We start from the raw sequence: 24,525 nt of genomic DNA, 5'->3' as shown, positions 1-24,525 counted from the left end.
TGTACTTGTGCATTGTACAATGACAATAAAGTTGAATTATTATTATTACTTGCTTATCCAAGAGAAACTAAAAATATAATAGAGCCAGGTACAGAGTTACAGGAGCAGCAATGCAATTATCTGAGGGAACGTGTATGAGGTAGAGTGTCTGGAATTAAACAGAAACAGCGACAAGACAAAACAAAGGTACTGGGTGGAAATTACTGTGGGTCATGTTATTGTACGGACACCTGGCACACTTGTACCAAAATCCTCTTCCTTCTATTTTAACAGAGGTGTTAAACGAGTTTATTTTAAACAGATTAATGCCTCCATTAAGCTAGCACGGAGATTTAGTGTGATTGCCTTAAGCATCCGTATGATAATGTTGTTTCTAGCCTTACATCTTCCAGCAGAAGAAATGAACAGAATAAGAACTAAGGTTCCAAATTCAGACACTAACTGCTCAGCTGCCAGTGACCAAATGACTAGCAAGGGATTGATTTTGTTCAGAAAATAATTCGTCTCTTGGAGATGTTAAAACCAAGGCCCCGCCTACACTCAGGTAGATGTAAAAAATCCCATGGCACTATTTCAAAGAAGAGCAGGGGAGTTCTCCCTGGTGTCCTGGCCAATAGTTAGCCCTCAACCAATGTCACTGAAACAGATTATCTGGTCATTATCACATTGCAGTTTGTGGGATCTTGCTGTGTGCGAATTGACGGTTGCGTTTCCTACATTACAACTAATGACTACCCTTCAAAAGTGCTTCATCGGCTGTAAAGCGCTTTGGGACGTCCTGAGGTCGTGAAAGGCGCTGTAAAAATGCAAATCTTTCTTCTTACATTTCTTTTTTAGCTCTCCATTGGATAATGCAGGGTTTGGGGACAGCTGTTTTCCTTTTGTGGTTTGAAACATGATTCGCTCGAGATTGGATTTGTGTAAAGCTCATAGCACAGTTGACGTCAGACACTTGTATCAAACTTGATGCTGTGTTTGAAGTCTCTGTGATTCGAATCATCCTTTCCATTTGTTTACAAATAAAGCTGCCCCCAAAATGAAAAGAAACATCTGTGCTGGGCTAGTTCAAGTCAAATGGATTCAGATTTCATCTGATACTCTGTATAGGCCTGGACAATTTGTTCCTCACTGACAGTGCTAACACTGTTGGAGTACTACTGTTCCACATTTTATATTACTTTGTATTATCAATGGCTTTAGTTTAACATTTCATCTGAAGGGCCTCTGACCATGAAGCACTGTCCTCAGTACTAAACTGGCGTGCAGGCCTAGATTATGTACTCAAGTCCTGGAATGGGGCTTGGACCCCACAAAGAGGAAAAGTGACAATAAATCTAGCCTGCACAGACCCAGCCTCTGTGGCAGTAGATCTTTTGCATTCACGGACCTTAAATGACATTAAATGTTCTATTCAAAACACGGTTTCAGTTAATAAAGGATTGAAAGTAATTCTGTATAAGGGAACAGTATGATACGAAGTATGATATTTGTGCCTGTGACCTGAGCATAGATGAAGTTAAGCCTTATTGCCAATTGTATACAGTATGTGTCCTGTGTACAGTTGCCTCTATTTTTACAATGTTCTTGATTCCCAAGGACTGTAGTATACTGAGAGAAGAGTGCCTTCCTATTTATAATCTATGGATGTCCCATAATGATTTATCTCCCTCCTGGGAGAGAATTCGATGATGGGACGTGGTCTTTGTCTACATGGGATCATGAGCATTCCCACCATTATTAGTGTATTTGGTGTGTGTGTGCTCACACCAGCATGTGGCGACATATGGATGAGATAAACGGCCTTTAAGTAGTGCCAAAAAATGAAACAGCCGTTTGTGTGTCAGCAAGTAAACAAACTCCAAACTCACAGTGATTTAACTTCCAGTAATTCACTCTGCAAACTTGTGATGTACGTGAAGCAACCATTGTACATGTCCCTTCAAAGTTTTGAGTTGAAATGCTGTGAGACTCCGTATTAAAGTGAATGGAGCATCATGATGAAGGGACTCAATAGCTGTAGTCATGGATAGAATTGCTACTGCAAGTAGTGGGATATTTGAAATAATTCATCGTGACATTGGGGAAAATGTAACTTGTGAACTCAAAGCACATATTAAATAAAATGCTGCTGATGGTCATACTCCACAGGATCTGACATCGAACAATATTATCACACTGCTTCCAATTGTCAATATAAAGAGCTAAGAATATAAAGATATAATTAATCTTTTCAGAGAAAGTAGATTAAGGACGTTATCTGAAGTGCCACATGGTAGTCACAAGTCCTTTTTCCTCAGTCATATATAAATGTGCATTTCACATAAGACAATATAGAGCCTTGTCCCTTGAAAGGCTCTCACACTGCTATAGGTCAGATCTAATCTGGAATTTCCTGTTTCCAACATGTCTGCATGAAGATCTCACTCTTGAGACTGTTCAAAGTCAGGGTCATTGAGAAGGAGCAAGAGGTGGGCAAAATGTCCCCTGTCCTGTGATAAGGGATCTCCGTAATGGCTGGTCAGGTTTTTGCTGAACTTTAGCTGTGGAATCCACAGCTGAAATCACAATAGCCTACCCTACTGTGAATGAGGGGACAATTGGAATTACTGTCCAGGTCACTTCTGATGAGGTTCCTGGCAGGCCTGTCCTAAATAGTTATATTTAGAAAGAACCTTTTGCTGATATTTTATTCCTCGTGGTGAAGGCAGTTCTTGCTTTCACATTCGAGCACTGCTAGTTTCAGAGTAAAGCTTCTGCTGCATTGCCATTTTAATGGTCCCTCTGAATGAGACTGCCCAAATTTGCTTCATATAGAATCCTTTCAACCAGCAGAGTGGAGACTTTCATCCCATCAGTCTTGCCTGAATTTACACTCTGGCCCCAGAGGTGAAAGGTCAGTTTGCTGACCTATGAGGGGTTGGATTGTGCTCTGCCGTATTTGACATTTCTGAAATGTCTGTTTTGTCACCAGCAGCAATATCAACAGGTAACTGAATTTCTATAAACACTTTTATTGCAGCTTTCAAGCTATTTTTCCTTGAAAGAAGAGGATTGTGGTTCAATCCTGACACTGTCAGGGTTGTGCACATCTATTACATTTTCATACATAGAATTACATAGGATATATGGCACAGAAACAGGCCATTTGGCCCAACCAGTCCATGCCGGCGTTTATGCTCCACACGAGCCTCCTCCCGTCTTTCCTCATCTAACTCCATCAGTATAACCCCCTATTCCCTTCTCCCTCATATGCTTGTCTAACCTCCCCTTATATGCATCTATACTATTCGCTTCAATCACTCCCTGTGGTAGCGAGTTCCACATTCTCACCACTCTTTGGGTAAAGAAATTTCTTCTGATAGATCGGACAATATTACTAAGAATGTGCCGTTATCCCATTGATATTGCATTTGTATTGTGTCTAATTACAGCAAAATGTCTCACGGTGGATCAAATACAATGAATTTCTTTGAATGGCAGTGACTGTTGTCATGTAACCAAATACAACAGCCATTTTGTGCCCGCAATATTCCACAAACAGTCATGAAATGAATGACTAGTATCTTTTTATTTTTTTGTGGTATTAATTGAGGAAGGAGCATTGGTGAGGACACCAGGAGAATACGCTGCTCTTCATAGTGACTGCAATTCATTGTAAGATAAAGTTTCCAATCCCACACTCCTCGGCGGAGAGCTGTGCTCAAAGGAACACTCTTCAAGCACAGCTCCCCACTGGGAGCATGCGATCACTGAACTTACCAATTAATGTGAAGCACTTTGGGAGGCTTCTCAGAGATATCCTAAGACACTATATAAATGTTTCTTTTGCTTCACTGAAGCAAGTAAATGGGGTCTCAATTTGATACTTCATCTGAAGTAGGCATATCATTCAGCAAAACTTGTACAAAAACAAAGAGGGAATAACACCACATTTACCACAGATTTGATTAATTTATCTAACTTGGATCCTCATAAGAATTTCTGTTGTTACAAACCATCAATTAAAACAAGCTGACTGTGTATTTATTCAGATTTTACAGTATGAGACTGGACAATGTGTTTCCTTTTCCTGCTACTTTCCTGTTTTTCTGTTTTTGAAGTCCACATCCTTTTGCCTAGCACAACAGAATGTACAAAATAAAGCTACAGACAGGCATTTGGATTCTATAGAGCTCCCTAATTTATTCTGGATCTAGAGAAAAAGCACAGGAAATATCATTTTGGTTTGAACAATACATATACACATGTACTATACATACACATATACATATATATACTGTCCATGTGTTCATAAACATGGCCATAGCCATATACTTTATATACCACATATATACAAAACCATACCCATATGCTATACATATGAATGTACTATACACAGATATAAATTTGCATATCCTATACATACAAGTATACATATGAAAATAGAAATATTCCATGCATGCACGAATGCATAATTCAGAATCTTAGGAATTGCCATATTTTTTAAATTTCCTTATTGCAAAGAGTGACTGAAGTTAAGTTGAAATAAAATTAAATTTTATATCATTTACTCTGTCGACTTACTGACTGTAAAATAAAGCAGCTTATTGAAAAAATGTATAATTTTTTTTATTCATTCATGGGATGTGGGCATCGCTGGCAAGGCCAGCATTTATTGCCCATCCCTAATTGCCCTTGAGATGGAGGTGGTGAACCACCTTCCTGAACCGCTGCAGTCCGTGATGTGAAGGTACTCCCACAGTGCTGTTAGGGAGGGAGTTCCAGGATTTTGACCCAGCGACGATGAAGGATCGGTGATATACTTCCAAGTCAGGATGGTGTGTGACTTGGAGGGGAACTTGGAGGTGGTGGTGTTCCCATGCGCCTGCTGCCCTTGTCCTTCTAGGTGGTAGAGGTCGCAGGTTTGGGAGGTGCTGCCGAAGAAGCCTTGGCGAGTTGCTGCAGTGCAGGAGCAACTTACTGTTTTTTTTTAAAAAGTACATTAAGAATGAGAGTGCTGAGGAGCAGGCACTTCACCTAATCACCACTCCACATGCTCTACATCTGCGTATTTTTTTAAAGTCATCAGGCGTTTTCCTGAGAGCCACACATCCACAGGAAAAATATGTCATAAGTCATACATTTCTCTCACAGTTTTGGCTGTAGTAACATGTTGAATTAATTTCCATACAAATTCTTTTCTAAATATGCAGGCTTGTATAATTTTACTCTGCTGTGACTTAATGGCAGAACATGTTTCTCCAGGTGTGTATTTATGAACTGCAAATAGAGACATGCTTTCCTTTAAATGATAAATAGAGAGCGGGGGGCACACTTGTATATGTTTGACAGAGATTTGGCAAAAACATGGGAACATTCCTTAAGGCGAGAAGGAATGATAGTCTCCGACGTGTCTCTTTACAATCTTCCTGCAGTTTCATTGTGTTCGCCAGTAGTAATTATTCTTCTATTAATTCATAATAAATGACAGTGTTGATTATTATAGCTATCAAGTTGGTGCCGTTTACCGTACCTATTGTTCCCTTGTGCTGCTACTATAGTTTCTGTTGTATTAAATCATAAGAACCATCAGTGTTAAATGTTGCATGTCATAATAATATCACTTGCTCCCTTGTGTTTTCTCTTGTATAAAAAGAAAGACTTGGATTTATATCGTGCCTTTCATGATCTCAGGACGTCCCAAAGCGTTTTACAGCCAATGAAGTACTTCTGAGGTGTAGTCACTGTTGTAATGTGGGAAACGCGGCAGCCAATGTGCGCTCAACAAGCTCCCACAAACAGCAATGTGATAATGACCAGATAATCTATATTTTTAAGTGGTGTTTGTTGAGGGCTAAATATTGGCCAGGACACCGGGGATAACTCCCCTGCCCTTCTTCAAAATAGTGCCATGGGATCTTTTACATCCACCTGAGAGAGCAGGCGGGGCCTCGGTTTAACGTCTCATCCAAAAGATGGCACCTCTGACAGTGCAGCACTCCCTCAGCACTGCCCTGAAGTGTCAGCCGTGATTTTTTCACAATCGGGTGCATTACATAGTACAACTAAATGTGTAGAATTTGAGCAGTTATTGGCTATAACATACAAGTCATTGTGCTAACCAGTTTTCAAATGGGTGCTCAGGATATGATAAAATTCAGCAAAATGTAATGTAGCGTTTGCAGATATTAAATTTATAACACATGGTGGAGAGGGTCACTTAATCAATCTACTGCTAAGAGTTATTTTACAATCCGCAATGTTGATTATGGGAATCAAAATAATATCACTGAATAGTGATGAGCCTAAGCTTACCTAAAAAAAGTTAGATGTGTGTCAGATTATCTGTTTCTGGGGATTCCATTCAATAGCTTTTGTGCAAAGATTGCATTGTTTAAACAGCTCAAACACCATTAAAAAGCTAAAGCAATCTCACAGTTTACTACTTACTACTAGTTACAGCACCGATGTTCTGAAGAATAATCAGGTTCAAGTCCCTTACACTATCGGAGTTTTCAAATTAAAAATGAACTGGACTGTTTCAATTTTTTCAAAAGAATAGATATTGTAAAGAATGTGATAGATTGCACAATGTATCCTCATTAATTAGTGGTTTGTTATATGAAGAATTGGGGTCCCTTACATGGCCATGTTGGGAAATGTTCAAAACAACACCGTACCTTTTTCTATCATTGGCTTTCATACTAATTTCCATGATCTCAGCAGAATAGATTCAAAAGGGAGTGTTTCTCTGACGTGTTGTGCCTTCCCAGCATTTTCAGTAATTGGCCGTCAATTGATCTCATAATGTGCCTATTTAGAGGAGTGCCTGAGTGGTGGCTTTAAAGGCGTAGACCAAGTTAGCAACACAACCGCGATCCAGGTTCGAGACTACCTGTTGTGAGCAATGCCAGGTGAGACGAGACAGTTATTGTGTAATCGAGCTCACAGGCCTCACTGGCACGGGACTGCATTTTCAATATTATTAGGTGTGTCTGTTCTTTCCCTTTAAGGATGAGATCAAACCCTTGATACAAACTAGACAACTTGCCGGAGTGAGTGAGATGATGTTGCAGCAGTGAGAAGCAAGAAAATATGGCAACTGAAACTAGTGGGGTGATTTTAACCCCTTACAAGCCCCCTTCTCGCCCAGTGGAGTGGGTTAAAATTGCCTCCTAATGTCATGCTGGTACACAAGAAGGTGCATTTTGATATGCCATAATTGTTTGGTGAGAGTTTAGTGTTGAGTTAACATGGCCACAAAGTAAACCAATCTTGAGCAATGAGTGATTTTGGGTGAGACGCATTTCCATTCTAATTTGCACTAGGGGTGGTTTTAACTTCCTCTACCCAGCAGCAACGGAGTGGTAGCAGAGTTAAAATCCATATGGTGGAATTACTGGCCCGTTCCCGCCTAGAGCTGGCCCGCGGGAGCGAGACACCCGTTTGGGGCTTGCAGCTCACCGGCTGTAATGGCAGTAAGGCCCGTCCTCCAGTGTGACCGGCCCTTCCGCTGCAAAGATTGGGCGGACAGCTCGCATGCTCCGAGAGTTCAAATGGCGCCTGTTGTCTCAAGTAGATGTTCAACCTTTAAACACAAACGTCTGATTACTGGCTTCCTTAACCCGCAATCAGATTATTCTACAAAATTCAAATCTGTGCACAAAATCTGTCTTGAAATGACTTTGTCCAATTGCACCATGCTGGGAAGTTGTTCTACTTCACTGACCGTTACTTCTTGTCATTCAAGATTATCCCAGATTTCTGAAATACATTCTGCGACTCAGTTTAAACTGATTTATATTATCAGCAGGAATCTAATAGTTAAATCCATTCTAGGTAAGGCTCTGGTTTTACCCGAAGCATATGTGTGCAGTCTTGGTGTGCAGTGAATTCTGGGATCTATCGTTGCTACATAATAGGAATTTAGCTTCCTGCTATGAGCAACGTGCTTATGAAGGAAACATTGTGGGTTAATGAGAGGCTTGCATTCCATCAAATCTAGTTGCTTTTTTATCTCAAATTGACAGCTTATGATGTCACATGGCGAAATCACTTTAGGCACCTTTTGAGCTGTGGCATGAAGCCACAAGGATGTGGGTTTTATCTAGACTTCGTGAGCAATTGCTTTCCATTTCCTCAGTCAGATCCCAATGGTTATAAAGCCTGAACTGTGGAACTTCACAACACCTCCCACAGTCCTTTCAGACCAGTTCCCATAATCCATTCTTAACTGTTTCTCGTCAGGTTGTAACTTCCATATTTTTACCTGGGCATTCCGGATTGATGTGTTCAAGTACTGACACATCAAACTGGCCTAAGATGCTTCAAGTATATAACCTAAAGCTCCTTTTTTCTAACTTTCGCTCCCTTGCTTTCTCTCCCTCTCCCAAAGATGTGCGGGTTAGGTTGATTGGCTATGATAAATTGACCCTTAGTGTTAGGGGGATTATATACGTGGGGTTACGGGGATAGGGTGGGATATGTGTTGGTGTAGGGGTTATGGGGATCGGGTGGGATATGTGTCGGTGCAGGCTCGATGGGCCGAAATGGCCTCTATCTGCACTGTGGGGTTTCTGTGATTCTGTGATTCCCTTTTCTCTTTCTCAACTTCCTCTATTCCTTTCACTTTCCCTCTCTTTCATTCGCTCCCTCTACCTTCCTTTCTCTCTTTTCGTCCTTTCATTCTCTACCCTTCCTCCCTTTCCCTCTCTCCTTTTCTTTCTTTCCCCTTCTCACTTTTTTCCCATCCTCTCTCTTTCTTTCTTCCCTCTTCTCTCTCTGCTACAGCATTTGGAGCTTTCCTTTGGCTGAAGGATGGTTCTGCTCAGGATGCTGGACTAGCCCCAGCAGTGCAAGGGGTTGGATTGGCAGAAAACCGAAGCAAAACAGAGGGAACTCATTGTCTGTTTGCTGAGCTCGTTCAAATGTTTCAACCTCAGCCGCAAAGCACACACCATTTCATCGTAAATCAGTGTCTTTCTGCAGGGGGAAAAAATCCTTGCATCAACGAGATCAGAATTTCAGGGCCATAAATGCGTTCTTATTCTGCTAGTTATGCACCGTGTTGAAGTGTACTGTTTGCTGTCAGAATCCCAACTATTTTGGACATTTGTAGAAGACCTCAACCTGTTACAAGGGACACTTAAAAATGTGTGAAATTGAAAAGTTTTTTTTATGGAAAACCTCTTATTTCTGAAAAATATGTATTTTCTCTTGAATTCTAAATCCAGTCAAACAAAGTGAAACAATGTATACTACAGCTGGTTGCAATGACGCTGCGAAGTGTTTCACAGGATTCCTCAAGTAATTCCCCAGCCGTCCACATTTCTCAAAGGAGATAGTCTCCTCTTGTCTGCAGGCAGCCATTGACATCTCCTATAAATATAGTAATCATACGGAGAGCATCTGCAGTGCAGCATAGAATGCACTCTTTAACACTCCAGACTGTGGTTAATGATGGCTGCACGGGCTAGAATGGGAGGGAGCCAACATGCTTTAGTCAGGCTGACATAGCTCTTCACGAATGGAATCCATTTGTTAGTCCAGTGCTCCACATGATCCTCTGTATTGAAGGAAAGGATCTCCCAATGTCCCAGCAGGTTTATCCAGTGAGCAACTGAGCCAGGTATGGCCCCTGGTCTGTGCTGAGTTAGCTGTCCTCGGCTGGTGCTACAGCTGGCTGTGGGTTAGGGAGGGGGAAATTGGCAGGGCTTCCAACTCTATCCCTGCCAGAAGTGTACATTTGTGGATTTGAGGGCAGGATCTGGGTTAGCTGCGATGCCCCTGGTCATGCATGAATATGGCTACTTGGGTGAGGTAACAGGAAGCAACTGACTTCTCTGAAACATGTAGCCCTACAAGGAGCTCATGCCTTCAGGAGATAGAAGAAAATTGGCAAGAATGTTTTTCTAGGTTTATACTGGAGTAAATATGCCCTGAGAATAAGGTTGCTATTATTGAGTGGAATGTGTTTGATTCCCGACTGCACAGAAAGAGTTGTTCTCTATGCCAGTTAGAAGTTTGCATTTGACAGCAGTGAAAGCATTTTAATAGACTGCTGAACTTGAAACTTTCTGAGAAGGTATTGGAGTGAGGCCATGCGATTCGGAAGAATATCCTGTTTTTTTCTGAGCGATGGGAAAGCGACTGTCAAGGAATAATCCAGATCTGAAGCCAAGATAATGAAGCTCTTTACAGAAACCGTGGTCCTGAGCTGCGTGCATTTTTTAGTTGCTCTACTGCCATCTAACGCGGACTGGCCATTCGTTTTGTGGGCCTGGGTTCCAATCGATCATGGTCAGATAAGATTGCTTTCTCTGTGATCACAGTTATGGAGCTTATGTGGTGATGTCAGGCCAGTTGCTAGGAGATGCAAGTCTATTGCACACAACTGTCCATAGTTAAGCAGTAACTACTGCTACATTTCTCTTGGTCAGAGGGCAAAAGAATACACCTGCTGGGGGAAGTAGATCTATCGCCCTTTTAGATGGTGAGATGGTCTTCTTTGAGATTTGCCAGGATAACGTACAAAAAGCTCACTATTCCATCCCATTGTAAAGAAAGAACTTGCATTTATATAGCACCTTTCGTAACCCCAGGACACCTACAACGCTTTACAGCCAATTAAGCACTTTTGAAGTGAAGACACTATTGTAATGTAGGGAAATGTGGCAGCCTATTTGTGCACAGCAAGGTGCCGCAAACAGCAAAAACCAGATGATCTGTTTTAGTGATGTTGGCTGCGGGATAAATATTGGCTAGAACACCAAGGAGAGCTCCTCTTAATAGTGCCATGGGGTCTTCTACATCCGCCTGCGAGGGTAGATAGAGCCTAGGTTTAACGTCTCATCTGAAGGACGGCAGCACTCCCTCAGTATTGCACTGAAATGTCAGCCTGGATTATGTGCTCATGTCCTGGAGTGGGGCTTGAGCCCACTATCATCTGACTCAGAGGTGAGAGTGCTACCACTGAGCCAAGGTTGATACCTATCTGGTCTTCGATGCACTGGTTCAAAAGAAAAAGTGGCTCTTCCTCCAGACTCTCACTTCACCCTTGCATGCCAGCTTACACAAAAGTGATTCGAACCCTTGTTGATGATAACCTCTGGGAAGTAATAGGGACACACAATCCGGTACTTTGATCCCGATGGGGATGAGGTGTCAGCTGTGGCTCAGTGATAATACCCTCGCCTCTGGGACAGAAGGTTGTGGGTTCAAATCCCACTTCAAAGACTTGAGCACAAAGTTTAGGCTGACATTCCAACGCAGCACTGAGGGAGGTGCTGTCCTTTGGATGAAACGTTAAACTGAGGCCCCATCTCCCCTCAGGTGGACGTAAAAAATCCCATGGCACTATCTCGAAGAAGAGCAGAGGAGTTCTGCCCAGTGTCCTGGCCAACATTTATCCCTCAATCAACGTCACTAAATGATCTGGTCATTATCTCATTGCTGTTTGTGGGAGCTTGCTGTGCACAATTTGGCTGCTGGGTTTCCTACATTACAACAGTGACTACACTTCAAAAAGTACTTCATTGGCTGTAATGTGCTTTGGGACATCCTGAGGTCGTGAAAGGCGCTATATAAATGCAAGTTTTTCTTTTAACTGTGTTGTAGCTACAACAAGCGTCTGCTGGTCTGTGGAACTGCCCAGCCTCTGTGGCATAATTAAAGAGCAAAAGTAATTCATCTAAAAGATTATAGACGAGGCGGTCCAACACAACAGCCTAATGGACACAGTGGCAAAACCAAAAATAAACACAGTGTACTCCACATATGTAATTAGTTTGTGGTCTCACAGCGTGGCCACTAAGTACAGAGAAAGACTGTAGTGGAGTATTGAAAAGTAATTTGTATTCTCTGCTCTGTCTGTTACAGAAGTGGGTGGAGGGAGAAGCAACAAGCATGTGACAGGTCAGGGATGAGTTGTTGCTTCTTATTTCAGGAACCTAGTAGCAGGAGTACAGCAGTTTAAAGGACTTCAGGTGAGGCTGTTCCATTGTTAACACAGCAGTATCTCACAGGGCAGTGGGAAAGCAGCTTACCCCAAGGAATTACTTTCAATAATACCCATGCTTTCATAGCAGAGATCAATAGCCAGGAGCACATCAGGAGCAGAGGTCAGTGCCGTAGAGTACAAAACCCGACATCTCAGGATGCCGCTTTCTACTACTACATTGCAAACATCTTCAAAACTAGTTGCATTCTAGAACATGAGAGATAAGAAATAGGAGTAGGCCATATGGCCCCTCGAGCCTACTTCGCCATTCAATAAGATCATGGCTGATCTTCGACCTCAACTCTACCTTTCCTGCCTGATCCCCATATCCCTTGATTCCCTTAGAGTCCAAAAATCTATCGCTCTCAGCCTTGAACTGTCTAAGGCTGACCAAGTCTGTTTGCAACCTTGATGTCATATTTGGTCATGAACTGAGCTTCCTACCTCATATCCGTTCTATCACCAAGACCGCCCATTTCCACCTTCATAATATCGCCCATCTCCGCCCTTACCTTGGCTTATTTGCTGCTGAAACCTTCATCCATGCCTCGATTTTAAAATTTTCATCCTTGTTTTCAAATCTCTCCGTGGCCTTGCCCCTCCTTATCTCTGTAATCTCCTCCAGCCTTACAATCCCCCTAGACCTTTGCGCTCCACCTATTCTGGCCTTTTGAAACTCCTTGATTTTAAATGCTGCACCATTGGCGGGCGAGCCTTCAGCTGCCTAGGTCTTGAGCTCTGGAATTCCCTCCCTAAATTTCTCTGCTACTCCACTTCTCTTTCCTCCTTTAAGACGCTCCTTAAAATCTACCTCTTTGACCAAGTTTTTGGTCATCTGCTTTAACATCTTATATGGCTCGGTGTCAAATTTATTTTTGATAACACTCCTGTGAAGCACCTTGGGGCGTTTTATTATGTTAAAGACGCTATATAAATATAAATTGTCGTTGAATATACTCCACAACTGAGCATCCACAGCCCTCTGGGGTAGAGAATTCCAAAGATTCGCAGCCCTCCGAGTGAAGAAATTTCTCCTCATCTCAGTCCTAAATGGCCAACCACTTAATCCTGAGACTATGCTGTTTTATCTTTGCCTCATTCACTGAAAAATTGACAGTGGCAGGGGCTTTAGATCCAACATCGCAGTGCTGTCCAGGAAAGATAATGAAGTCACAGACTGAGCAAACCGTTGGAACAATCGCACAAGGCAACAGTGAGGGCAGCTGCAGTATTTCCTGAAAAACCCTCGAGTTGCTGATGCTGCTCACTCCCAATAATTAAGTTAAATCTGAGGGTTTTTTTTAGTGCAGCCCAACTTATTTTTCACCATCTGACCATAATAATTACAGGGCTTCATCTTCATTGTTGCTTTAATCTCTCGACTGTACTGTGTGAGGCGAGAGGTCTCTTCAGATTTTTTGATAAATGATAACTACAGCTGGTGTGAGTTAGTGGGATTCTGGCTTGAAGATTACAGTTGTAAGAAAAGAAACTGGTGCAGTATTTAAAGGTTTGTAGGGAGGGCTGTGGTGTACTGTGCAGCAGGAAGGAGAAGGCACTGGGGCTTGTCTGCCTAACCACAATTATCATGCAAGGCTTTGGTTATCCAAAAGGATGGCTGAGGGATAAGATACGCAAACTGGGAAGGAGGATGCCTTGGGCGGGGGGAGTCTTCAGTTTGTATCCATCACTACCATGAAGCTGATGGGTGTCTGCACAGATGTGGGTAGATGGGAGAAGGGATGTCACAGGAGATGATGGGAACAAGACAACTCAGTGTATTGTTTGAAACTCGTACCTCTGTAAAAAAACAAGAATTGTCTTGTAGCTGTAACTGAGCAACATTCAGCCTTCTTTTGGGTGACTGAAGTGGTCAGAAAATCGTGGCAGTATTGTTCACTACTTACTGACCTCTAACCTCTCCAAGCCCTGCATTCTACAAGAAGTGTTTCAGCAAGTCTGAAAACCGTTTTAAGGAATATTTTCTTCACGCGATTGGGGTTGTCCACATTGTAGGGCTGGATTTTGCCAGCCGAGATGAGTTGGGGGCGGGACTGCTGCCTTACGGGTTCTAGTCCCACCCCCAGCGACGTCTGACAAATCCATGCTATTTTCCCTTGATGGGCTTTGTTAAGCCCGCCCTCTGGGCTTACCGGCCAATTAAGGGAAAGCCGGTGACAGATTACATCAGCGTCTGACGCTTCATCTGTCACAATTTTTTTGCCAGATGAATTGTCAGCATTTCCCAGCTTTGAGAAGCTGTCAAACACTGACAATCTCTGTTCTAAGGTGAGCCCTTGCACAAAGGCTCACCAAGACCTCTCTCCTCTGCAGAAAGCAGATGGCTGCTGCATCTGAGAATGCAGCTGCCATTCTGTCATCTCTGCCGTTGAGATGAGGCACCTCCGGATCCCCAAGGGTTGAAGCCTGCAGAAAGAAGCAAAGGTAAGCAAACTTTTTTCCAACACTTTACACTCACCTCTCATACTTACCTGTCCACACTTGCACCCATCACTCACCTCTACAGCTGACATTTCGACCCCTCTCACCCCCGCAGACCCACTGCTCACCTCGCTGACCCTGGCAAGGTTCGCAGCCGTCGAGAAGCCTGCACTTGTGTGGGTAAAATGGGGAAAAGCCTCAAAACTGTCTGTTAACTACCTGTTAACTACCTGTTAACAGGCAGTTAATTGGCTCTAATCCCCTTCCTGCCTCAAGGAGAGGGGTCCCTGCACGACTCGGGGACCCGCCTCCGGGGAAGATGGCATGGAGGTGGGTTGGGAGCAGGGTCGGTACCCGCTCCCAGTTTGTCATTTTCCCGGCAGTCCCGCCCCCTCAGGGCTGGGAAAATCCCCCCCCCCCCCCCCCCCCCCCACTAGTGTTTCCGAGCCTGAAGCCCCGGATCAACAGTACCAGGTTCTACAAGACGATAAAGAATAAAAGGAAAACAAAAAAAACACTTGAGTAAGAAAGAATACTGCCTATTCCACAGAACGATGTGTATAATTTTACTCTGTTTATCCATGGAATTCCAACGTACCAACCATTTCTTATTCATTGCCATTGCACAGAACTGCTGATCCAAGCAAAGCACTTAAATGCAAAGCCTCACCCAAATGTAAATGTTTCCCAGTTATATAGCACTAAATACATTCTCGCTACAGCCAAACATTACTAAGGCACTGGCATAGTCTCAAAATTAATGTTTTACGTCAGATTATGATCTGTGTTTTATTGCTGAAATATAAGCCTCACAGCAAAGACTTTCAAATTGGCTGTTCTTATCCCTAGTTTACAGAAAGCTGATGCAAAAAGATTATTTCTTGACAAGTTAGTGTTGCAGTTATCAAGATTTCACCGCTCTGTTTATTCAAAGAACAGGCTCCCACCTCTCATTCGGAATCGAGGGGGTGCAGCCCAACTCTCTCAGGTGCTTATTTACTTTCGCTTTGATCTTCTTCCTTTCTATAAATGCAAAGAATTGTGCTTGTCGGTCATTTATTCGGCTGTTTCTGATCACCTAGCTCCACCCCGCCTTGCTCATCGCACCCCCAGAAAGGCTCCAGATTCATTCCCGACTTCACTGCCCCAGTATCTGCTGATCTGGGGAAAAAAACAGACCGAATGTCAGCATTCGCCAAGGACAAACTGTTTAAAGTAAAAACTGGCCCTGTTTGAACTTTCAGGAAGCCACAGATATGAGCATGCACAGTAGGCTTACAATTAGTGCCGCATGATTCACCCAATAATTCAGTACCCGGAACTGTATTGTCTGCATTTCCACATCTAGACAACTGTCTGTCACTGATGTGTGTGTATCTCCTGCAATTACTGTACAGCATCAGCTCTATAAGGCACTGTCTGCAGTGTAATAGTTATTCCCTCGAGATACAAATGACTGTATTATTGAATGAATCACTGCACAGATTGCAGAGATTCATTGTTTTCTGTCCACACACATACATTGCGTTGTTGGTGCTATCAGCCCGCAGGAATTCCGTGCTGTAGTGCAAACATCCAAAGCACAAAAAGATCTCTTTATTTCAGCCCCCCCACCCCAAAATGCTGGAGGCCAAATACATTCGAGGTCCACAACAGTCATGGCATCACTTGAGGAACGTCTCCCCCTCTGCCTCCACTGAGACACGCAGCCTCCTCCCCAACAGTCACTGCTATTGTGGCACGGCGTTTGATCTTAACTACAGAAATAAGAGGCCAGAAACAAGCCTGCTGCTGGTGCTCCTGTTACAGTGGTACAGCAATCCCTCCAAAAGAGCTTTGTTATTTTTTAATGAGCAGCTGGGTCAGAAGAGATCACTGTGTCGGCATGGCGAGGGCCGTGCAACAGGAGGCAGAGCAAGATACAGGCAAGCGACTGAATGTGAATAAATGCCAGTGGGGGCTCCTGTAAATCTAGCTTGCTCTCTTCTTCTGGTATTCCAGTCAGACTTGCAAAAGACTCATGTGAACCTACCCCCTTGTGCATCTGTCTCTGCATCGCTGTGTCTCTAACCCTGTATAGTAACTGCTCGAATATCTCAGCCGCAGCACTGGATCAGATTATAACAACCCACGGTCAAGACTAAATGTGATTTTAGGAACTGTCAATATTTTTTCAATGTATAAATTGGAACTGCAAACAATCACGAGTAACGCAGAGTGCGGTTATATTGCTTCAGTCGTTGTATGTTAGCGCCCCTGCCCATCCAGATGTGTATGAGTTTGGTATGGGGACCGGATGATAAAAGATGTTTTACCTCCCTGGCACATTAAATCATTAGGGCAAAGTCCTGTTTGTATATTCCAAATAAACCTGTGAGTTTACTCACAGCTGCAACAATAACTGTTGCTTTACCAGAATATGTCTGTGCTGTAGAGGGCTTTGTATGTGGAGTAAGGATTTTTGCTGTGACTGTTTCACTCTAACAATTAATTTTGATGACTGGAAATACGAGTTTGATTTGCAACACTTTGACTGCGACGTAACAGCTGAGTCCTTGCGAAGATTTCCCCATCCGAGTTCAGTGGAGCTGAAGTCACTACCGCAGCTGAGATCAGCAAACAAAGCACAGATCGACAATTCAAAGTGGCACCTTCCGGCCTCAATATTTCACTGCGCAGTACCTTTATCCATTACTAACCGGCAGCTATGCGGAGGTGTCAGTACTCAGACTATTTGGCTTATATCCTCACCACCTCGTCATGGAGGGTGCCTGCTTGTACCAATACCAGTGCCAACATACCAGGAAAGCACACTATTAATGTCTAATTCAATTACTACTGAACATCCACATTGATATTGAATCTTCTGTCAAGGCAACAGTAAAAATATACTCATATTTATTAAGCTCACAAGCCTGGATATTTCCTGTTGTTTTTAAAGTACTGTTCTAAATATCTGACCCTTCATTTTTTCCCCAAAACTATCACCTTTTAATTACAGTTATGATTTGGCCTTCCCTAGTGACATCCAAGAACTCAAACTAACTAATGAGAAGCCTGGAGTTATAGGGAACACACAAGTAGAAGGTGGTATCTGTGTACTTAGGCACAGTCTGAACAAAGTACGTTATTAAAAAAAGGAATGACTCATCCATCTGCTCCAAATTCACCTGGATTCATGTCTTTCCGACTGCGAACAGGTGTGTCCCCTTTGGGCAGCCACGAAGAAGCACGAGAGACTTTGGTCTCTTTCCCTCGGGGAGATGCAACTGCTTATTCCTGGCTCCTCCCCACTTGGGTGCGATCCAGGTTGGGAGCTGAGTGGATTGGCTGGACTGAATATGACTCCTCCCACTCTGTAGCCCCGAGTGCTGGTGCGAATATGTAACATTGACAATGTGGTTTTTGAGCCGGATGTAGAAATGCTACTGTACTGCTGTCTTCAATGGTTTATCAAAGATTGCAAATGATTGCCTCGTCTGAAGACCGCAACATATTATCAATTACACCATTTATAGCCCAAAGCTAGAATGACTACAGTGAGCACAAATGAAATGAAGACCAAACACACTAATATTAAGAATGGCAGCACCATGTTGTATGAAGCTACAATCCTGATGACCTCCCCAGATACTTGGAGAGAGTCTCATTGATCAAGGAAGCACTGCAGTGTTTTTCTGAGCCTATGCTAAGATGGTTCTGCATAGGATTCTTACTGTCTGAATGCTGGAGGACCAACAGTGGAGGAATGTTGTAATGTGAAGCGATAATATTACAAGTTTCACTCTAACATGATTAAATTTGCAGTAGACTATGAAGAGAAAGTCCAGTTGTAGAATCAAAATCTTGGTACTTTTTTATGGCAGGGTGGGGTGGATAGTAGGGGAGAGAAAAGCACATTCTCAAGATGTTGGCAGTCAGAACATTTTTCCAATTTTTGCACCACTGACAATGTCTGGCACGCCCCAGTTTAGTACAGCAGGGTACACTCAGTGCACTCCCCAACAGTGCGGAGTTTTATGCTCTGAAGCCGTGACGATCAGGAACTGGGTCGAGAATGCCCGAACTTATTTTACTTAGAGCCCTTACAGCCAGCAGTGGGAAGAAACTTTCATCCTATCAAGACAGCATGCCAAATTAACAATGGATTTCCAGGCCTGCTCCACCCAGACATGTGTCTGCTTACTTATAAGGAAGTGAAAGAAATATTTTGCTAGCCTGTTAAAAGTACTTGATACAGAAGTAGAGGATGGTGTTTTCTCCATAGTGGATAGAAACAACCTCCCACAGTTTAAAGTTTTTCATTCTGGGCAGAATGAAGAGGTGTAATTATGCAAATACTCACCAGCTGCTAATAGCCAGTGAGTCCACCCCTCTGGAAAATTCTTTATTTTTGCTCTGTTCGGAATATTTTTTCTTTATCTGGCTGGAGTTGTGGAACAGATTCGAGGTTGTTGATATGATTAGAAGAACACGGCAAAGCTGATATTAACTTCCACAGGTAGTAGCTGTTGTCTTACCTCTGCCGTTGGCAGCACTGTCGGCGATAGGATAACTGGCTGGGCCGCAGGGGGCTGGTTTACCGCTAATTGAAAAGGGGAAGATCATGCAAGTTCAACTTCTTGATTTGCTAAGATGCAATCAGATTCACAAAAAGGGGAACGTTCAAAGTAAACTAGGCGCAACAGCAGTGAACTGCAAATAGAAACAAGACCCAAAGCAAGTGTTTTGCCACGGGCACCACTGGAATGAAACGGCGCAGATTAACCCTTTGAGTGCTGAATGTCTTTTGGAACTTGCACGTTTTGCTAACTGCCAAAAATGATTAGCCTCTTCTTTCCAAGATCCGCATCGTAGCTCCCTGCTACTGCCACTCGGGAATTACAGCAAATGGGAGTTCCCATCTATGTTGCTCTTACTGGTACCAATAGGGGTAAACTCAAATTAGTCTGGCAAGAAAATGCTGTCCAGCTTTCCACTCTTGGACACATTCTCCAGTATTTTATTGCATTAAGTAACTGAAATGACACAGGTTGTATTATGAGTTATCATTCAAAATGTCTTATTTGGGATGATAATATGTGGAGATGATTGCCGGAACCCATTTCGGACAGAACAGTAGCCTAGCCAGCTGTAAATCCAAGCTTCCCCCTCACTCGCGTGTTACGAATAATGTTTCTGACTAAGGTTTTCTTCTTTTTCCAAACAGCTGGAAGGTTTAACGGCACCGAAGCAGTTGACAGTCACATAATAAATGCAAACATTGTTTGAGCCAAAGCTGTCCGTTGGTATCAGCTGCCACTCTTACACTGGGATTTTGGAATAACATTTGCTTATCATTCAAACCCTTTGGCTTAAAATTTGAATAAGCACAGAATGCTATTTGTTTTCTCCTCTCTGTTAAAGCCGTTGACTCAGACTGGGGTACAGTTTCACGGGTGACAGAGATACTTTGGTGCTTTATCAAGTAGCCATGTTTGAGCCAAGTTGGTGAATATTGGCGGGCATCACAGTCGATGCTTATCCTGCCCCAGCTCGGCTAGCAGCTAGAATCACGGGATCATGATCAGGAGGGGAAACGTTGGCTGAATTTTCTCCTCCCCGAGCCCAGGGATGCTGAGTCCATTGTAGCACTCCAACTGCTGGCTTGGCAGCGGTCAACTGGCTCAGCACAGACAGGGAGTCGAACCTAGAAATAGAATGAAAATGTATTCGTTTTTCTTTTAGTTTAGTTGTGCTTGTCTTTAGCATTACTGTGACCATACCGTTGAGATATAATTCTGAAGTCTGGCAAGACCTGGAAGGGTTTTGATAGAGTAAATTGGCAGGAGGGTCAGTAACCAGAGGACACAGATTGGCAAAATAACCAGAGGGGAGATGTGGAGAGATTTTTTATGATCTGGAATGCATAGCCCGAAAGGATGGTGGAAGCAGGTTCAATATTAACTACAAAAGGGAATTGGATATATGCTTCTACAGGAAACAACATTGCAGAGACATGAGCAAAGAGCAGGGGAGTCATTGGCTAGCTCTTTCAAAGAGCCGTCATAGACTGGTGGCTGCGGACCATCATGTCTGTGTCTATTAGTATTGACCAACTACTAACTATCCTCCTTGGTGGTGATTGGCATCGAGGTGGCTCCAAGATGAACATGCCTGGTGATGGAAATCTGGAACCAAGCGAATCCTCTTTGGCAGAATCAGTAATCTGGTACCCGAGCCGGGAAGGTCCACAGATCCATGGCGCTTGTGATGATAGGCTAAACAGCTAGGCTCAAATTGAACCCGGTGCGGCAGACTTATCACCGGGGGCTGGAATTCTTCCCGCACTAGCTCCAGGTAACAACGTAAACCAATGCCCACAAGGGTAGGGTGGCCATGGCAAACGAGCAATTTATTAGCACTTTGTGCTGGTAGGCTTTATGTTTTAGCTGGTCAAACTCCAGCAATGCCCCTGCACACACTCGGGGGTTCCTAAGCCTTGTCTTTGCCAACTTGCACCTAAGATCTCTGGACTTGGGAGTAAGTGGGGTGTGAGGCTACAGGAAGACAATATATACTCAGGCAAACGGGAACTCTACCTGTGTGAATTTCTCTTATAGATCAGATATGATAATGTATTTTAGTGTGTGTTAGGCACAAAGCTAACCAGAAAAAAATGTACATTGGTTGTTGTCTTGGAGAATATCACAGAAACCCCACAGTGCAGATAGAGGCCATTTCGGCCCATCGAGCCTGCACCGACACATATCCCACCCGATCCCCGTAATCCCTACACCAACACATATCCCACCCTATCCCCGTAACCCCACGTATTTAATCCCCCTAACACGAAGGGTCAATTTATCATAGCCAATCATCCTAACCCACACATCTTTGGACTGTGGGAGGAAACCGGAGCACCTGGAGGAAACCCACGCAAACACGGGGAGAATGTCTGTGTGGAGTTTGCACAGTCACCCGAGGCCGGATTAGAACCCGGGCCCCTGGCACTGTGAGGCAACAGTGCTAACCACTATGCCACGTGCTATGAAGTAGTGGAAGGATTTGCAGACTGATAGACACTCTGACAGGTCATGACATGAATGCTTCTTCTATGGCCGAAGCCATCTTTATACCAGCTGATAGGGCGGCTAGTCCTGTAGGGCAAGAGGCTTTTATGGGCTCCTACTTACCTGTACAGTAAGGGAGGGCTAGCCACATCCATCCGACACAAGTTTCCCCACTGGATGTCAACTCAAGAGCTCAGAGTCACAGAACCAGAGTTCCATTTTCCCGGGACTGTCTGGAGTGGGGTTCAAACATTGCATCATCTGACTCAGAGGTGGGAATCCTAGTATTGAACCAAAGGCTTGCTCCAGCATATTGGTACAATGGCCGCATTAGGTTAATGGAATCTAACACACAGCTGAAATCAGACACTTGTAAATTTCATTAACTGATTGCCGATTGATTACATCTAGTTAATCAAATAATAGGTTTCAGCCACAGAGTGGTGAATGGAATGAAGCATATTCAAAGTGACAAGTTAGTACAGGCTTAATTCCTTCTGTGAATCTAAATGTCCAATGTTGCACTCAATGAACAGTTGCACAACAATGTACATGTGGGTGCATATTACCCTACTTTACAACACCGTTACAGCAGCAACTGATGTACAAAGTAATAAGAATATAAATGTCTTGTGATGTGCAGTAGAGCTCTATGAAGTGATCCTGGGAAGTATGCGAAATGACTATTACTAATAAGTAGTTGCTCTATTGGACGGATGCTTTCTTCATTAATAAAAGGGCCGTAACTAATGCACGTTACATTCGAGATCAGGACAGGACAGAGGAGGTTATCTTATCAAGCTCTAATACAATAGCAAAATACTGCGGATGCTGGAAATCTGAAACAACAGAAAATGCTGGAAACACTCAGCAGGTCAGGCAGCAACAACGTGTAGCATCGTGGAGAGAGGAACAGAGTTAACGTTTCAGGTCGATGACCCTGGGTCCCTCGCCACGATGCTGCCTGACCTGCTGAGTGTTTCCAACATTTTCTGTTGTTGTACCTTATCAAGCCACTGTTAACAGCATTTGAGGTATATTTTCCCAAGCTGAATGCTGATGCTCTTGGCTTTCAGCTGTTTCCATAGTTTAATACAGGCAGCTTTGCTATTTTCCAGTTTCTAATCTATCCGTCAGTGCTGATACACCTTTCTTTATTCCCATCAGTGAGCTGCAGGGGTTTGCATGGACGTAGTGAGATGGAGATTCAAATGAGCAGCACGCTGCCTTAATAGCCCATGTGTTACATATTCTTGTGATAAGTCATCTTCCTGCCTAAACGAGTCTGTTAACTGTGGCATTTGGTGTGGGAGAAATGCAGAGTGCTGTGTACCCTTAGCCTGTCAGTACGAATCCTGTTGGTAGCTGTGGATACTTGTTGGAACCGCTTCTCGTGAGTCCTAACCTTATTTTCTCATGCTGATTTTAGGAATCTGGTAACAATATAAAAGTTAATTTAATCACAACTTGTTTCCTTTATGAACACCGTGAATTGGGACACGTTGTTCATAGTTTTATATCCTGTATATTGTTTCAACAGTAGTATTGTATATATTGAAAGTTCCAAAAGACAATCTTTGGAGAGTAAAGTAACTGTGGGCTTCAGCTTTAATTAATCAGTTGTAAAAATTACGATTTTACTTTTCACGATCAGCTGTATTGGTGAAATTGTATTCAACTCCACTGTAACTTACTAATGGTATAGCAGGTAAGACCTTAACATGTGCAGTAACACTGATGGGATTCATTTACAGGTCATCCCAAGTCAGCAGGGAGTCATAATCGGGAGGATTTATGGAAATCGGTTTCCAGATTCCGTTTTTGTGTATTACCAGTTTTATATTTGCAGAATTATAGAGTCAGTAGAACAGTGACTTATCCACTGTTTGAAAAGTTGCGATATGTTTTCAGTGAGATTTGAAGTCCTGTTCGGCACCTTCACCGATCCTATTCACCTCTTTCATTTTCTCAGCTTATTGCAACCAAATGCCTCGTAATAGTGAGTGAGGTTGTCATTTTTAACTGGTTCTTGCCAGCTTCACCATTCAGCTATTCTCAAACTTTGATGATGCAATTCTTATCTACACTCAAGTACACAATAAAGGTTTTTTACTAGTATGAAACAGGCGTCGGATTGGGAGACCGAGAAGCCAAACCATGTGTACAAAGGCATCGCTTGTTCTAACCTGTTTGAGGCTAACAATTAGCAGCTGTCCTGATGGCTCAATACATGAAGGCAATGTTATCGAGCGGTACTGAGTTATACGGAACCAGCAATCTGGTTCAATTGCGTTGACGGATGTCGGCCAGAGCAGCAGTTCTGTCCAGTTGGTCTCATTGTTCCTGCACCAGGGAGGGGGAAAAGCCAAGGTTTCTCCTCCTTATTCTTATCCAGGGATTCTTGCGGGAAAGTGCTTGCATGGATATCAGAAAAGTACAGGACCAGGCTCCTCTGTGCTGCTCTTCATGGTTGAATAGCTTGCCAAGACACACGGTCTGGATTCCCACATGATGAATAGCCACTTTGGCGAGCAGCCCGTGCCTGCGGAGTTATAAGCTCGCATGAGTCACTGTCTTCAGGGGGGAAACAAAGTGAGAGTGTTGGTGGAGGGGAATGTACCAATAACTAGCAGCAGGTCCATGGATTCCGTATCCTAACCCCTCGGAATTCCCAATTCATCCCTAGCAATTCCTCGCAAGGAGGGGAAATATGTAAGAGTCATTTCCAGTCGCTCTTCCATAACTCTTGCCAACTGCTTCAGAGCAGCATGCTTTCCACTAAAAGAAGTTCACTTGAAATAAACGAATGCCAGTAATTGTACACCACCCTTATCAATTAATGTCTGAATAAAGGCTTTCCCTCATTTTGTCTTCACAGTGACAGCTCTCCATAGAAGATGAGTGACCGCTTTGATTGTGACAACTGCAAAGAATCCCTGTATGGCAGGAAGTACATCCTATCGGAAGACAGCCCCTACTGCATCCCGTGTTATGACACCCGGTTTGCAAATACATGTGACGAATGCAAAGAGCTGATTGGACACGAAGCTAGGG

General features: G+C 43.3%; 1 protein-coding gene and 1 long non-coding RNA gene across 4 annotated transcripts in view; one reads left to right on the top strand and one right to left on the bottom strand.

Moving 5' to 3' along the window:
* Window positions 1-24,525, top strand: part of fhl3a (four and a half LIM domains 3a) — a 112,078-nt gene that overhangs the window by 60,820 nt on the left and 26,733 nt on the right. The window contains exons 1-2 of one of the 3 annotated variants that reach the window (XM_085962482.1): window positions 18,830-18,920; window positions 24,350-24,524. In XM_085962482.1, coding sequence (XP_085818608.1) covers window positions 24,369-24,524 — 156 coding nt within the window. In that variant the 5' untranslated portion in view covers window positions 18,830-18,920; window positions 24,350-24,368. Of the gene's footprint in view, window positions 1-18,829; window positions 18,921-22,642; window positions 22,865-24,349; window position 24,525 lie in introns of those variants that run through there. The other 2 variants (XM_085962481.1, XM_085962480.1) reach the window with 2 other exon arrangements.
* LOC147103142 (uncharacterized) lies at window positions 14,953-17,984 on the bottom strand. The gene is made up of 2 exons (XR_015072903.1): window positions 17,590-17,984; window positions 14,953-15,580 (listed from the first exon to the last, which is right to left on the bottom strand). It is a non-coding gene; the product is annotated as an uncharacterized LOC147103142 (long non-coding RNA).

Source organism: Somniosus microcephalus, chromosome 20 (genome assembly GCF_052327205.1).
Source record: "Somniosus microcephalus isolate GS21.2 chromosome 20, FLI_Smic_1.0, whole genome shotgun sequence".
Taxonomy (NCBI): Eukaryota; Metazoa; Chordata; class Chondrichthyes; order Squaliformes; family Somniosidae; genus Somniosus; species Somniosus microcephalus.
The sequence above is the reverse complement of the archived record's forward strand: the minus strand, read 5'-3'. Positions and strand labels throughout refer to the sequence as shown.